The 17,500-nt window shown below is 41.7% G+C and overlaps 1 protein-coding gene across 7 annotated transcripts in view; it reads left to right on the top strand.

The window, feature by feature from the left end:
- Window positions 1–17,500, top strand: part of LOC145406856 (uncharacterized) — a 560,030-nt gene that overhangs the window by 166,776 nt on the left and 375,754 nt on the right. For 6 of the 7 annotated variants that reach the window (XR_013898600.1, XM_080277963.1, XM_080277968.1 and 3 more), the window contains exon 9: window positions 8,727–8,777. The exons of the other annotated variant lie outside the window; for it this stretch is intronic. Coding sequence is in view for 5 of the 6 variants with exons in the window: in XM_080277963.1 (XP_080134089.1) it covers window positions 8,727–8,777 (51 nt within the window). In the remaining variant the exon portion in view is untranslated. The remainder of the gene's footprint in view (window positions 1–8,726; window positions 8,778–17,500) is intronic. 7 annotated transcript variants of the gene reach the window in all.

The following is a 17,500-nucleotide window of genomic DNA, read 5'->3' on the forward strand; positions in this document are numbered from 1 at the left end:
TTTCACATTTGACTGTCAGACTCTGAAGGACTTGCCCATTCCTTTACGATATTTTTCCTTTGTGTTTATATGTCTGGTTATACTGAGCTACTGAAAATTAAATTGATGCCATACGATTTTGCTTTAAAAAGTTACATTATGCAAAATGATAAATGGTTGCTCATGTGTGACACGAATTCAGTACGGCATCAAATTTATCCTATAACACTTCGTCTCTTGTTTCTAAATGTAAACCACACCTAAGTTACGATACAATTTTTGATGACGGTACAGGGAAGCAGGTAACAGGATGATGGGATAGTTGTGAAATGAATGAAGTTATAGTAGAAAATCTTTAAGAAAAAGAGCTTTAGTAGATGTTATTTGACAAGAGAGGGCGTCTACTGTCCGACTGGCCGGGAGTTTTATTCCCAGCTGAGGTAGGGAACATTTGTGATAATTCGAATTTCTTTACAACTTACTTTTCTGATCTTCCACAAAACCTACCGGTACCTATATGCCGTAAAAACACCCCCGCTAATATCAGTACATCAGTTGGGAATGAGACAACCCTAGTCAGTACGGACGGTTGGTATTAGAGCAGGCGATATGAAAAAGGACACTTGAATAAAGTGTAGGGCAGTACAGTTGCAGTCAAACAGTTCCTTAGGTCCATTAGGTTCTTGTGATTCACTCGTATCAGAAGATCTTGCTGAACGAATGGGAAAATTTCGAAATGGATGAAATCGCTTCATTCGTACGAAACCCAAGGCATGTAAAGGAATTATCGACCCCAACTGTACCTACGACCTCGTAGGTGTAGAGTGGCAGGTGAGGGAACGGTTGTGGAGGGTCCAATCGATAAGTCCCTATCCAATTAATTTAAATGATTTGCATAAATATCCCATACGGCTTGTCAGGCGAACATAGGCAGTCTGTCTGGCGCGGCAAAATATAATCTTTCCTGAATGATTCGTGGCTTTACTGTCGTATTGTTAATGCATGGTTAAGCTTTCAAATACCCTTTAACCTCATCAGTGCGAGGGGTTGATCTTTGGACGACGGACAAATAAAATCGTGTGATGTTAATCAAAATAAGTCATCAGCCATCTTTTAAAATTGAACCCCCCGAGCCCTGGGATGTCCCTTCATTTTAGTTTTGCCATCTCCTTGTGGTTTTACTCAACTTAGGATAGACCTTTTGAGGTGGAGAGATTAGATAAACTTTAACATAGCCCATGAATGCAAGAAATCTTTCCTAAGTTGAATGAAATAGTCGATGCCAGCAAAAACATAATAAAAAGGACATCACCTGATTACAGAGGCTGATAACGAAACAGAGAGATACTGGAGAGAGGAAAACAAGGATGGAGTATGATCAGCCCCAGCCACAACACCCACACGAAGATCAGTGAGGGAGCTGATGGTGAACTGTAAGAGGCTTAACAGTGAAACAGACAAGTACAGAAGAGAGGAAGGCTGAGGTGGACAGAGAACAACCCAGAGCACAACACCTACACGAGGAACACTGAGGGGGAACAGTGTGGCCGCGGGCAGGATTGAACAAAAGTATCCGTACTGGGTTTAGCATAATAGTGCCGTCTTGTAAAGAGGCTTAGGGTAGGCGAGCATTTGGGGGGGGGGGGGATGAAAGAAGGTTGAAGAGAAGATGGGGAAAAGGGAGGAGGAAAAAGAGAGAAAGAAGTGAGGGGCGAGAAGGAGGGGGGAAAAGGGAGAAGGAAAAAGAGAGAAAGAAGTGAGGGGCGAGAAGGAGGGGGGAAAAGAAAGAGGGAGACAGAGAGGAGAGGGGTATAAAAGGAGAGGAGAGAAGGTTGGAAAAGAGAAAACAACAAGGATAGAAGAGAGGTGAAAAGGAAACAAAGAAGAGGGAGTTATGGATTTGTGAGTGTCTGGGGATGGAAATGTGGGTGTCTGGAGGGGAGGATGCAGAGTGATGAGGGGGAGAGAGGGACGGAAGGAAAGGAGAGGACCATAAACCTGTACTTAGCAACTACCAAATCTTTCTTTTCATCTGTTATTATTTCCTTCTTCCACACCTTTTCCGACTTAACCCTTGATTAAGACTAAAAAGGAGAGAAGGTTAAGGGAATGGAAGGTCTGGGTGAGAGCCTTGGGGACTGACAGAAGGAAATGGGAGAAAAAAAAAATGAAAAGAAAGGATGAGAATATTGATGTAGGAGGGAAAAGGAGTACGAAAGGAGGAGAGAAGCAAACGAAGACAAAGAGCTGGGTTTGGGAGGGGGAGAGGGGAGGAAGGGAAGAGGAGAGGAAAGGAAGGAAAGGAGAGAAGAGAAGGTGATGAGAGGAGAGGAAGAAAAGCAGGAGAATGAATAATGAAGTGATAGAATGGGAGAGGAGAGGAAAAAAAGGAGAGGAGAGAAGATGGGGGGAAGGAAGTGAAAGAAATGGGATGGGAATATGGGGAAGGAGACATTTTGAAGTAGGAAAGGATAGGAAAAGATATTAGCGAAACTGAAGAGGGGGAGTAGGAAAAGAGGAAGAGAGAAAGAGGCAAGATAGAGAAAACAGGGATGTGAGAAACGGGAGGAAGGAAAGGAAAGGAAAGAATGTGCGGGAAAAAGGAAAGAGACAGAGATGGTGAAGGGGAAAGAAATAGACATGGTGGAGGGGAAGAGGAGGAGGAGGAAGAAAGAAAACGAAGAAAGAGAGAGAGAGAGAGACAGAGACAGAGAGAGAGGAAAGGAAGGGAAAGAAAAGGAAGAGAGAGAGAGAGCACTGTGGAGAGAGGGGGGAAAGGAAGCGAATGAGAGGTAGAGGGAAACGAAAGGAAGAGAGGAGGAAGAGGAAATGGGGAGAATGATAGGTGGAGGGAACGGAAAGGAAGTGAGGCTGAGGAAGGGAGGAGGAAAGGAATACAGCAGTAGAGAGAGAGAGAGAGAGAGAGAGAGAGAGAGAGAAAGAGAGACGGGGGGGGGGTAGAAAATAGGGAACAAAAATGTGAGGCAGTGCAGGGTGGGGGGAGACAGGGCAGAAAGAGATGCCATAGATAACATTGACTGCTTAATTTCCTCCTCGTGATCCTCTTCCTTTATTATTCATGTCTTAGAATGGCCCACTGTTTATCTTAGGAGCCCACCTTTCCCTCGAGTACCTGCCTGGCTTTTGTGGCTCGTCTGGGCGGTTGAGCATTGGAGGCTCTGTATTGTCGTCAGGTTAGGAGGTTACCTGGCCTCTCTTCCTTGCCTGTATGTTTTTGTGTATAGCCTGCTATTATATACATGTATGAATGAATGTATGTATGTATGAATATATGTATGTATGTATGTATACACCAGTGCCATTACCCGCTGCATGGGGATGGTGCCTGAAAACAGGAGAAAACAACTTCATTTATTCATATTCAGTCTCTCCTCTGTCGTAAGTTATGACCTGCTGTATACTAAACTAATTTTGAGTCACCCATAACTAATCCCTGTGCAATAACAGGGGAAAATGAGGGTTTACTATCCACAATATATGTCAAGGAAGAGCTACTGGAAGGCTTCTCAAGACCACTAGAATGCGAGCGTCAGGCAGTTGACGGACTTTATAAGTAATTCACTGATGGTCCTGCATATTTCCTAAAATCCTTAGATGTTGTGATGACATAAGAGAAAAAATATGTATATCCTTATGACTAGATACTATTGTAGTTTGGCATATACAGTATATATATATATATATATATATATATATATATATATATATATATATATATATATATGAGTTATTTAAGAGGAGCCTGTGGAGTCACATGGAGAGACAGGCTGACGAATGAGGATATAAAGGAGCGTTGTGGTGTTGATTTGAATGTGATAGGAAGCGTTATGAGGAACACACTGAGGTGGTTTGGCCATGTGGAGAGGATGGAGGGTAAAAGACTGACGAAGAGAGTGCATGTGAGTGAGGTGGAGGGGGAAAGAGGGAGGGGGAGGCCGAGGATGAGATGGAGAGATGGGGTGGAGAGGTATATGAGAGGGGGGTGTGAGTTGGGAGCAGGGGAGTGAAATGGCAGGGGACAGGGCGACTTGGAGGCGATTTGTTTGTGGCCACCCCAAACGGGATTGAGGCGTCTGGCAATATATATATATATATATATATATATATATATATATATATATATATATATATATATATCTATATATCTGTGTGTGTGTGTGTGTGTGTGTGTGTGTGTGTGTGTGTGTGTGCAAGGACTTATGATAAATATGCTTGACATGATATATTGTTGCAGTTATATAGTACTGTTTAGAAATCTATTATAGATAGATGAATAAATAAATACTGAACATATATACATACATACATACAACATTTAGGGTGATTTACAGTTTAGTTGGCGGAGCTGAGTATTTAGGTAAATTAGGATTGCATTAGCTTAAATTCAAAATAACTGAGCTCCAGGACTTAGACAAATTACACAATGGCAAAGTTGAGAGAGAGAGAGAGAGAGAGAGAGAGAGAGAGAGAGCTTAATGGCATGAGTTGTGCACACTGTCACATTGAAAGGCGACGGTACTATGTCTCTCTAACCACGTCTCCCTTTCTCCTCTCTCTCTCTCTCTGTCTGTCTGTCTCTCTCTCTCTCTCTCTCTCTCTCTCTCTCTCTCTCTCTCATATTTCTTTTCGTGGTCATATCAGGCAACTTATTTCCCCAACGTTGATTTTGTCCGATGACCTCGAGGAGTGAACTTTTCATCCCTGAGAACACTTTTTTTTTTTTTTTTTGTTCAGACGATTTTATTCAGCTTAGGAGAGAGGTTTTTGAGCAGGAGGAACGCAGTATATCATCATCATCATCATCATCATCGTCGTCGTCTAGACCGCTTTTCCACCTAAGGAATCTACAGCCCTCATTATCTCCTTCACAACTAGGGTATCTTTTCTTAAGCTGGATAAAGTCGTGTAGAGGCAGCAGGAATAGTATGTAGCTGTTCTCGGGCTGACAGGTTTAAGTTGAATACCTGCTGTCCTCTCACTTTGCCGAAGCACTAGCACGCAAACACACACTCGCACGCAAACACACGCACGCAAACATGCACGCACTGAAGCACGCAGATTCCTTCGTGTGTATGTGTCTGTGTATATATGTCGTGATCCTGGTTGCTGGCATGAGCGCACACACGAATCAACACACACACTACACTTACAGACGCACACATGTCCGTTTAGGCTTGTGTAAACACCATTACTCGGTCGCACACGCACACACAAATGTACACAAATCTTACTCACACGCGCGCACACACACACTTACAGACATACTTTCACAGACGCGTATTCACACTACATACACACATTTACACGATCACATTAAACGCAATTTGTTCTTTCTCTATCTCAACTCAGCGTGTGGAAAATTTTACACACACACACACACACACACACACACACACACACACACACACACACACACACACACACACACACACACACACACACACACACACACACACACACACACACACACACACACACACACACACACACACACGACACCCTTTCATGGAAACTGAATAGTAGCGCATATGTCCATTACATGCATGTATACATTATCTATCTATTGCCAGACGCCTCAATCCCGAATGGGGTGGCCACAAACAAATCGCCTTCACGTCGCCCTGTCCCCCGCCATTTCACTGCCCTGCTCCCAATTCACACCCCGGTCTCTCATATACCTCTCCACCCATCCCTCCATCTCATCCTCGGCCTCCGCCCTCCCTCTTCCCCCCTCCACCTCACTCACATACACTCTCTTCGTCAGTCTCTCATCCTCCATCCTCTCCACATGGCCAAACCACCTCATTGTGTTCCTCATAACGCTTCCTATCACATCCACATCCACATCACAACGCACCTTTATATCCATATCCTCATTCGTCAGCCTGTCTCTCCATGTGACTCCACAGGCTCCTCTTAAATAACTCATTTCTACTGCTCTCACTCTTGACTTGTGTCCTTCCAACAACGGCCAAGCTTCACTTCCATACGTTAGAGTTGGTATCACAATACTGTCATGTAGTAACTTTTTCACTTCCATACTCACTTTCCTGTCTATCACTGCTTTCAAAGAACCAGCAACCTTTCGTCCCTGCTGTACCCTTTCAAGCACTTCACCCTCCAAACCTCCATCCTTACTCATTACACTACCCAAGTACTTAAACGTGCTCACATTTTCCAATTCCTCACCATCCAACCTCGCTGTACATTCACTGACTTCACCTCTCTCAAAGACCATCACTTTACTCTTCCCTACATTCACCTTAAGATTCCGTTTCTTACACTCTCTCCCAAACTCATCCACCAAGCCTTGAAGCTCTCCTTCGTCTTCACTCAACAACACAGTATCATCTGCAAACAACAGTACATGGAGTTTCCAAACACTACCCTCTCTCACCAGGGCCACTCCAACATCCACTACCCTACCTTGTACCTCTTTTATTACCTCATCCATGTACAGATTGAACAACCATGGAGACATGACACATCCTGTTTCAACCCAACCTTCAAAGAGAAAACGCCATCACAAAAACTGGCAGTGTACACGTGCATGACCACACGTTCTGTACACGCAAGGACGACTGACCAACTGGAAAGATTTTTTTTTTTTTTTTAGCCCCAGAAAATGTACAACTGCATCACCCCACTGTTGCGTACCCAATTGCATACTTGCTTGCAGTTACACTTTTTTTGAACCCACACGTAATCACATCTACGTCTAAACCTGCACCTACTGTACAGTACATCTACACCCATATTTGTATGCTGTACATCCAGCCCACATCCATATCCTCACCCACACCTATGTCCACACCCACACCAATGTCCACACACACACCCATATCCGCACCTACACCCATATCAACACCTTCACCTCCAACCGTACCTGCACCCATGCCCACACTCACACTTACACTCACACCCACATTTTATTTTCCATATCTCTGTCAGTTTTCATAACGATGCTTACATGCACACCTACACCAACGTTAATGCCCAGATCTCTGCCTGCACCCACTTAATTTCCACACCCTCACCTACAGCCACCTAAGCTCACACCCAAACCAACACCGTAGCCCACACTCACATACATTTCCACAGCAACACCAACACCAGGGCCTCACACCAACACCCATAACCCCACTAACTCCCACACCCACACCCCACCCCGAATCTCACATGATAATCCACATCTGCCCCCACACTTACCCTGAATACCATTATCCACACTTTGCCACTACCTACAGACACACAGACGTACGCGATATAGCTCCCAAACTGAGGCAAGGAATAGTTTAGGGATATTGATTTCGTTAAAACAGATATTATTGACCTACCACATGAGCCACCTGCTTGTCATAAAAATACTCCTGCCATACCATTACGTCAGGCTTGAATGAGACAGTCCTACCATGTTCTCAGTCTGGATGGTGGGTATTAATGCCAATGTGGCAGCATGTGAAGTGTGTGGTATCTTCTTTTGTGCGGAGAAGGAACGTAAATACCTCTCTCTCTCTCTCTCTCTCTCTCTCTCTCTCTCTCTCTCTCTCTCTCTCTCTCTCTCTCTCTCTCTCTCTCACACACACACACACACACACACACACACACAAACACACACACACACACACACACACACACACACAAAGCTACAGCAATATTTACACCGACCTCAGTACCCACATCACACGCATACACACATCTGCACGTACACCTGGATCCACGCCAATACACACACATGCTTCCATACATAAACGCGTACATGATCCCTCTTCTTACACCCAAGCTTGCAGCCATATTTGAAACTACAAACATGCACACACATATACGCCTAGACATATTCTTTCTTTTGCAAATATATGCACACCTACACACGCATGTTTGAACGCACACACACACACACACACACACACACACACACACACACACACACACACACACACACACACACACACACACACACACACACACGTACGTACATACATGCATACACGCACACACATACATACATGTATATACACACAAAATATACCCGAACTCAATAGCAAAGCTTTGTGATGCGCTGATCGAAATTTATTTTGTACTGAAGTTTGTGTGTGTGTGTGTGTGTGTGTGTTTTAGTGGTCCCTTCCATAACTTAGTACAGTGTGTAGAGATTTGATTGAAAAGTACTGATAAGTACTAAACTGTGTTGATATACTGTATGTGTACTGAGGAAGTAGCATTTATTGGAAGAAGAACGGGAAATGTAATAAGAATTAGAGTGACGAGAAATAAGAAAAGTATTCGTCAGAGAGCGAAGACAAAAGAAGACTCAAGTGTGCTAAAACTTCAATACTGTTTTTGCACTGACTTGTCTAAAATTTCAATCTCTCCATCTTGAATGCTGAGTTGTAGCAATAAATCAACTAGCGTATGATGCTAGTCACTGTGAAATGCTGTGGAAAGGAAGTATAGCCCTAGTATTGTCTTTTTCTGTCACTGAGCTATGTGCAGTAAGCTGTGAAATGACGCAAATTTGGGCCAAATTAGATTGTGAGAACTTTATTATCTACTGATATTTACGAATGCGTTTCTTTGTATTAAAGAAAAAAAAGGAGAAGAAACATGATTAAGAAGGTTAGGAAAACGAAGGACGTAGGAATGAAGAATCTGAGTTTAAGAAGTTGTGCTGAGGAATAAGTAGTTGTGTGCTAGAACGTGCTAATGTGCTTGTGTCTCTCCTACAGCAACGTGAAGGAAGCAACGACAGGACAGAGGACATTGCCAGGAGAGCCTCGGTGAGTACTCATAAATAACAACAGCAAAAGTGAATTCAGGGTGGCTCATAAATATGCACTCCACAAGAAACTCACGTGGCAGTATCTTGTGTGTTGCAGGGACGGCTCAGTTGACTAGTGTGAGCGTGGTTGTTGCAGTGGGAGTAAGAAATGGATGAATGATGTGGGGTAGGAACTAATAACACTGACTGAGCCGTATTATGAGATATCGCAGGCGGAGTGAAAATGGAGCCTTATAATTATATGGGTCAGCCTGCAGATTAATACTTTCCCTAGAACATACCTACTTTAATCCTGCTACAACCAAGCGATAATAGTCAGCTCGAGATTTTTTTTTTTTTTTAACTTCGGAGATTTAAAAACAGCCATCAATCTCTTAGTCTCCTCTAAACTGGACAAAAAAAAAAAAAAAATCACCTGGAGACAGCTAGAATAAAGTAAAAAGGGAGGAAGGGATTCAGAGAAATAGATAAATACCTCCAAATATCGTTTCTTTTTCCTCGAACCTCAGTAATTAAAGAGCACTCTCAAAGTTTTCCGCTCAATGTCAAAAGGCCAGAAATGAGTCATAACTCGGGAATCGGTGGCCCGACTGAACTGGAAATTATTTTATTCTTTAACTGTGAGCATTTTAACGGTATCTTCTTATGACAAAATTGTCCTGCTTTCTGTACGTTCGGCTGTTACGGTAACTTCAGTGCCCACAAAGAAAGTGATCCGCCTAAATGCCGCCGAGTAAAAGGCCAGAAATGAATCATAACTCGGGAACCTTTGGCCTGAATGGACAGGAAATTGTTTTATTCTTCGTTAGAACATTTTAGCGGTACCTTTCTCTAACAAAAATCGCGCTATAATGCGCCGTTTTTGCTCTGTTACAGTCACAAACGGACAAACCAACAATCCAACAAACTCAAAAATCGGGTCATTATAATACAGTAGACTGTACTGAGCTGCGTTCGTCTGCTTTATATTGTTTTTGTTATAATTTGTGTGTGTGTGTGTGTGTGTGTGTGTGTGTGTGTGTGTGTGTGTGTGTGTGTGTGTGTAAATTTTTCCTCATATCCATGAAAATGTCTGTAATATTTCCTGGAAAGTAATACTGAGAGAAAAACATTTATAATGAACGTGAAAGTGAGAAGAGGCACAGGAGGGGTGGAGAAAGAGGAGGGAGGGAGGGAGGAGGTGAAAGTATGAGGAGAGAAAGAGAAAGGATACAGCTAGAAAGAAGATGTGGAAAGGAAAGGAATGATAGAAAGGAGAGACGAGGAAGCGAAAAGGATGAGGAGAAAAAGACAAATGTGAAAGAAAATGAAAGTGAGAAAGGCGAGGAAATAAAGTAAAATAGGGGAAGAGATTGTTATGAAGCTAAGAAGAATGATGATTGAGGAGGTTAAAAAAAAAAAAAAGAGTAGTGAAAGTAGGATATAAAGACAGGTGAAGGGAAGAGGTGAAAGTGAAGGGGAAGGAAAAGAGGATTTTTAAAGAAAATTGAAGGAAAAAGAAGAAAAGCGCAAAAGGTAATGATGAGAGAAATGGGAAAGGAAGGAAAAAGCTGCTTATGCAAAACGGTGTGGAGAGAGAAGGAATGGAAAAAGTGCTTGAAAAACGGATGCAAGACAGCAAGAGAACAGAAAAGAGAGAATGGAGGTGAGAGGAAGAAGACAAATGTGTGTGTGTGTGTGTGTGTGTGTGTGTGTGTGTGTGTATTTACCTAATTGTATTTACCAAATTGTGATAAACAGGAAATGAGCTACGCTCGTGGGGTCCCGTCTCTGTTTCTCAATGAGTATGTGTGTGTGTGTGTGTGTGTGTGTGTGTGTGTGTGTGTGTGAGAGAGAGAGAGAGAGAGAGAGAGAGAGAGAGTGAGAGAGAGAATGTGAAAGTGACAGGAGTTAATGAGGGGAAAACAGAGGAAAGGAACGAGGAAGACAGAAAGAAGTACGACCGACAGAGAGAAAACAGAATGATGCGTTCCTCCCAGGTCCCTGTATCCGAATTTCAGAAGTACGGCGACAAAGTGGAAGGCCAGCATGTGTTTAGTGTTGAAATAATCCCTCTTACTGTGCAGCCTGAGAGGACTTCTTTGGTCACCCGGCTAGAGTGAAGTTTAGTCGAAGCGTTAGGGGTGTGTGTGGGAGGGGGGTAATTCACTTCCAGGTATAACACACACACACACACACACACACACACACACACACACACACACACACACACACACACACACACACACACACACACACACACACACACAAGACCACACAGACTGCAAAAGCACACGGACACATTTTCTGCTATCATTTTCCCTTTATGTAATTTCCTTGTACAGTTCTCGACAAGAGTTCTTTCCTCCTTCAATAATGGCTTAATTATGAATGAACTTATTGTTAAACGTAATAGAACAGAATTGATGTGGACGTCCATTTTTAGCGTAATCAGTCATTGTGTGTCATTAGTCAATCAGTGTCGTTTCCAATGTGTAGTGAGCGTAACAGTGAAGGGTCTCTCACTGGCAGCTGTACAGTCACGATCAGTTTTTCCTTTTCTTTTCTAGGGCTTGGAGCTAATTTAGCGAGACCGAGAGTCCTGAAGGGAATGCTCTGTTATCAATGAAGGGAGCCAATAGAGAGAGAGACAGACAAATAGGTAGTTGATAAGTAGTTCAAATAAATAAATTGAGAGAGAGAGACACAAACAAAATCAAGCAGAGAATTTACTCAGAGCACTAACTTTACCCAGGAATTGAAATTGTATTAAGTATGTCCCAAGTTTCCTTCTATATCCATAAACCGTATTCGTAAGTTATTTTGAGTTCATGTTGTACAAGAGATTGTTTATACTATTATCTCCAATCATTCTGTTGCCAGAGTCTTCACATCCAAACTGGAATGAGTAATTAAGTAAAACAAGAAGCAGTGCCAAAGCACAACAGACCCGTCCCTACCAATCATTTTAGTGCTTATGTATGAATACAGCAGGATATCTGTTAAAAGATTTCATATATCAAATTTGGAGTAAATCGGGTGAAAACTGACGATTTTATGTCCATTTGAAATTGTTGGCCCGACCCACCTGACACTGACTCCCTTAGCGCTAACTAGAGGGTGACCCCCCTGGTATAATGAGGCATGTTATAGGATGCAAATTTGAAAGATGCACCTTTAGGTTTCGGTTTCATGTCGATATGACGAATTTGAGAGGAGTTATGGCGGAAAAAAACGATTTTTGTTTACATTTCTTCTTTTTTTTACATTTTTGGGGCCTACAGCTTGGACCCTTGGCTCAACTGGGCACAAAATTTAATCAGGTGATCATAAGGTCATAGCCCATCATCCCTATAATTTTAGTCAAAATGGCACGAGTAGTTTTCGCGTAAAGTTGGTAACAGACAGACAGACAGGCAAACAAGCAAGCAGACAACTCGAGTGAAAACAATGCCCGTCCCCGAGCTCCTATGGGGCGGGGATGGGTAAAAAGTAATACCAAACAAAATCCTGAAAAAAATTCATCTTTTGGAAATTTGTGTTATAAAAAGCAGTTAAGTTCCTTTATGAATACTTCCCTAGAATTGATCCTGGTTTGGTAAGAGTATTTACAGTCCCCTTCGAGCGAGTATTCCGCCCCATCACCCCTTCGACACCTTGATGGAGAGGTGGACTGAAAAAATATAAAAGGCAATTTTTCAGTACCAAGGAATAATGGTTGTCAGGCCTTACGTCTGAGAGAGAGAGAGAGAGAGAGAGAGAGAGAATGAGAGAGAGAGGGAGGATTTTTACACCTTCAGTACAATGATGGTTTGTTAAATTTTGTTCCGACGAACGCCGGACAATTACATTAAGCTTGGGATCGAGAATTCCGACTGAAGGGACTGAATATGAAAGGGCTGGAAAGAAGGGAAATGAGGAAGGAATAAAAAAAGTGAACGGAAGGAAAAGGTGGAGGATGGAGGACAGGAGATGCAGGAGAGAAAATCGAGAAGAGAGGCAGAACATTTATAAGGAAGAAAGGAAAGTGAGGCTTGGCACAAGCTTGGGGAAAGTGAGACACCTGGTGGTACGAGGAACCACCTGGAGAAAATGAGGGGAAACCTGCAGCGGTGAGGGAAAGTGGTGCCTGGGGGAGGGAAGAGGTTAGAGGAAGGAAAAACTTCGAAATGAGGAAAAGGAACAATATGACATACTTGGACAGATATCTGTAACACTTTATATATATATATATATATAATGTGTGTATGTGTGTGTGTGTGTGTGTGTGTGTGTGTGTGTGTACAGAGAGAGAGAGAGAGAGAGAGAGAGAGAGGGAGGGAGGGAGGGAGGGAGGAGGAAAGAAAAGGTAAAAGAAAAAAAGAGGAAAATATGATGGAAAGAAAAGAGGGGAAAAGAGACATAGAAGACAGCGAGGAAGGAGGTAAAAGAGAAACAGGAAAGGGGAGGAAAGAAGCTACAGTAAAGTTGTGAAAAGGGAGAAAAGAGCAGGCTGAAGGGAGAGATGAAAGAAAAAGGGAGAAGCAAGGAGGAAGATAGAAAGAGGAAAGGGGGAAAGGGAGAGAAAGGCAGGAATTCAGGTAAAAGGAAGCATGGAGGAAAGAAATGTAAAAACAGAGATGAGGAAGGAAGGATGATAAGAGAAGTAAGGAGGAACGAGTGGAATGAGGAGAAAAGAAGGGAGGAGGAAGATAATTATATTGTATAATAATGACGTGTATATAATGAGATTGGGGCACACAGAAATCATTGAAGTAAAAAGGCAAATAAAAAATGCCTATATTGTATGTAAAGAAAATTGAGATGATATAGACAGACTATTAAAAAGCAGGAAGACATATGAATAGAGGAGCTGAGTAAGAGGCCGGGAGGAAGACGTGACAAAAGAATTTATCCAGGAGGAAGAAAGAAACTAGAAGATTAATGGAAGAGGAACAAGCAAAAAGAAGCCAGGAGTATAATGTATAGTGCTTAGACAGACACAGTGTAGCTAAGATGGGAGGACCTAAAGCAATAGCCATTTCACGAGGAAACAGGAATGGAGGTAATGAAAATGAAAAAGATACCAAACAAGAAAGAGGGAAAAAAATAAACTAAATAAACTAGAAACAAGGAAAACACATATAATAAAACAAAAGCGAGGAAAGCAGGATTAAATAAAGAGATTATAAGAAAATAAAATTGGAAAACATGAAATACGTACAGAAAACACTCAAAGAATGGCCAGACGAAAGAGAGAAGACCAAAAACCTGAGAAAATAAATAAAGAGAGCTTGAACCAATCACCACAGGACGAAATGGAAATGGAGAGAGTGAACTTGAATGGGTCTGTGTAAGAGGGAAAGAAGGAAAAAATAAGAAGGTAAAGAGAAAATAAGAAATTTATCTAAAAAAAGAGTTAATGGAGAATAAGAAAAACAGTATAAAAGAGAAAGAGGAAATAGGAAGATGAGGATGAAGAGAAAATTTAAAACTATTGTCAGAATCCCAATCCTATATTTTTCCTGAGAGATGAAGTGAGGAACAGAAAAAAAAAAAACAATAAATGAGGCAGAGAAATGTGAAGCACTATATATAAGACAGAGGAAAAAACAAGGGATTTTCAAAAAAGAAAAAAGAAAAAAGATTGAAGGTAAAGAATGAGTAAGAGAAAAGAAAAAATAAACAGAAGAGGAAGAAAGAGGGAAAGAGGGAAAATAAAAGTGTGAGTGAGGCACACCGCTTCAACAGCCACAATGAGGCTGCGGTGATGGCAGGCCCTAAACCAACACACACACACGAGGAAATGGAGACAGGGCAAATGAACATGGAAAAAGAAAAGACTACGGTATCAGAGGAAGAAACCTAAAGTATTAAATAAGGAGAAATAAGGGAAAAAAATAAGAGAAAGTCACAATATTACAACAAAAAGTAAGATATAGCGTAAAATTTAGGAGAAATAATTTTCGAGCAAAAGGAAAAGCAGTCGAAGTGTTAAAAGCTAAAAAAAAAAAAAATAATACAAGAAAAAATACTATTATACAAAAACAGGGAAGTGAAAAAAGACCGAACGAAAGTGAGGGGAAGAAGAGAAACACCGGTGAAATTAAAGAGTGAGAGAGATGTACCGCTTGAATAGCCACAATGAGGGAGGGCCTGAACCAACGCGAGGAAATGGAAAGGCAGAGCGAGCGTCGATCCATTTCACTAAGAGTTAGGTCTTTTAAGTTGTGCAGATGGCTGGGAGAATAATTCAGGTTAGCAAGATTTGGAATTTATGTTTTGGTTGAAGGAACTGTTTATCAGAAAAATTGTCGAAGTTTATTGTCCGTGTCAAGACGATGACGATTGAAGCACGTTATAAGGTCGCACCACTGATTGGAGAATTCATTAAAGCTGTTGTGCCAGTTTAAGATCATAATTAATGCATTAGTTGGAAAGGAACTTTTTTTTTTATCATGCAAAGATTATTTTTCTTTTAGTGTTTGTTCTAGAACTAAAAGTACAGAAAAAAAAATCATTCTTTTTCTCTCCCTCAACCCTCGTTGCAAGATTTACATCATTCATCATCAGTTTCATCAATAATTTATCATAAACACATGGGCTGGAGAGGAATAGGACAAAGTTTTGTGATTTTGGGGGGCCATAAATCAGAGAGGCATGTTTCAGTTCCATCTCCTCCCTCCTGTGGCTGCATGCATCAAAAGTGGTTGGGTCCGCCGAATACCTATGCCAATAATATTGTGAAGAGAGAGGGGAGGTGGGAAGGGGAAGAGGGAGGAACAAAGTCCTGCTTCTCTCTCTCTCTCTCTCTCTCTCTCTCTCTCTCTCTCTCTCTCTCTCTCTCTCAGTCAACTTAAGTTCTAACATATACTTTAGATAGATTAGCCTATTAGGTGGATAGTATTTTCAATCATTTTCAAAAACACTTCATAGAAATATTATATAAATTTTGAAGTTTCTTTTATATTTAATGGTTGGTTTTAAGATGAGCACTTTCCTCAGACCAGAACAGCATCCGGATCAAGCAAGACTCAAGTTATCGGAGAGAGAGAGAGAGAGAGAGAGAGAGAGAGAGAGAGGCAGTGGTGCGGCGGGTAAGAAAGTGAAACCAAGAGCGGGTCGCTGTGGGGGGTGACGATCCGGTCCGGTCAGTCGCCTAATGAGTGGCCGGACGAGATGTGTGTGTGTGTGTGTGTGTGTGTGTGTGTAGTGGTGGTGGTATCGTGGGGGGAGGGGAGCTGGTAACGGGACTTAGAGTGGGAGCGGTGATTGTCAAGGAAGTTATGAATGTACAGTTGCGGTCAATTATTCCTCCCAGACACGAACACCTTGAATCGAAATTGATTTTGCCGCTGCCTGGAGAAGAATCTGTGATCGTGTGTTCACTGAGCAGGGAGGAGTTACTGACTGTGTTCGGTAAGAGCCAACAGGCACCTTTTATGCTCCTGAGATTTCGAATTAATAAAGCCAAATTCTAGCCCAGTTGCCTTATTTGATTAGTCTTGCTATATTTCACTTTACTTAGACGCCGTTGCCAAAAAGTGTGAATGAATCTGTCCATATCGAGTGAGTAGTGGAGTGTTTGGGGACGGTTGTGAGTGCATCTGTAATCGTGTGAGTTGTGGTACTGGGAAAGAGTGAATGGCTGTGCTGGTTGTAGGAGAGGTGGTAAAATGGAGATAGCTGTGACTGAAGTTATAATAGTGTGCGTATTGGCTGTGATTGATTGTAATTTTAGAGATGGTATTTGGTGTAGTTATAATCGTTTAGTGATAAGTGATGGTGGTGGAGGTAGATGTGAATGTAGCATTAATTGTAAGGGTAGAAATTGCCATGAGTTGTTGTAGTTATTATTGTTGCTTCCTCTCATTAAAAAAAAAAAATTAAGAGTGGCGTTAATAGCTTATATGAATGTGGAAGTAGTGTGACTGTGATACTGTTCATGACCGTCGTTGTGGAGTGAATTGCACAGTATTGGTTGTGGAAATAGCAAGCGTTGAAATGCTTCCTGTGGCGTTGCTTGGTTGTGAAAATGGTACTTGTGGTTGGCGAGGTACTTATACAGTAAATGCAGCTGTAAATCATGTGAATCATGCAATAAAGAAAATAGCAGAGGTTCTTGGAAATAATAGTAGAAAGTCCGCTGTTAAGTTAATGATGATAAAGAGTGGTGATTGTTGTAGTGGTGAAGGCAGCTGTGAAAGCAGATGTGATCCTGTGGATAATGGAATTAACGGTGTGGTTGTGGCTGTTGCAAGATTAGTGATGGTTGTCGGCAAATGAATGGATGTAAGTGGTATCAACTAAGTGGTTCTGATTGTGGTTGTAGTTGTAGTGATGGTATTAGCATTTAGATGGTTGTCGATAGTTTTAATAATATTGCTGTAATTGTAGTTGTAGTTGTAATATTGACAGCCAAAGTCTCGAATAGTGAACACAGTAATAATGCGGTAATATTTATATATATAAGTAAAATATACCCAGCCTTATAATGACAATAAAACAAAAGAGGAAAGAGGTTTTTGCGTTAGGATGTTGATATTAACTCATCAAATATATCCACGTCGAACTACAGCTAATCACCACTGCAAAATATCCAAGGCTTAAAGATGCGTCTCAGTACATTGTTTTCCTGTTTCCCAGCATACCCAAGCCCCTGATCATCTTCCAGGCGTCTCCACTTTTGAAAGAAAATCTACAGTAGATATATATACTCATTTTCGGAAAACCATGTCGCCCAATTATCGGTTTGCCAAAGAA

The sequence above is a fragment of the Coenobita brevimanus genome, chromosome 71 (assembly GCF_032717465.1).
Source record: "Coenobita brevimanus isolate Jiangsu-jjx chromosome 71, ASM3271746v2, whole genome shotgun sequence".
Classification (NCBI taxonomy): Eukaryota; Metazoa; Arthropoda; class Malacostraca; order Decapoda; family Coenobitidae; genus Coenobita; species Coenobita brevimanus.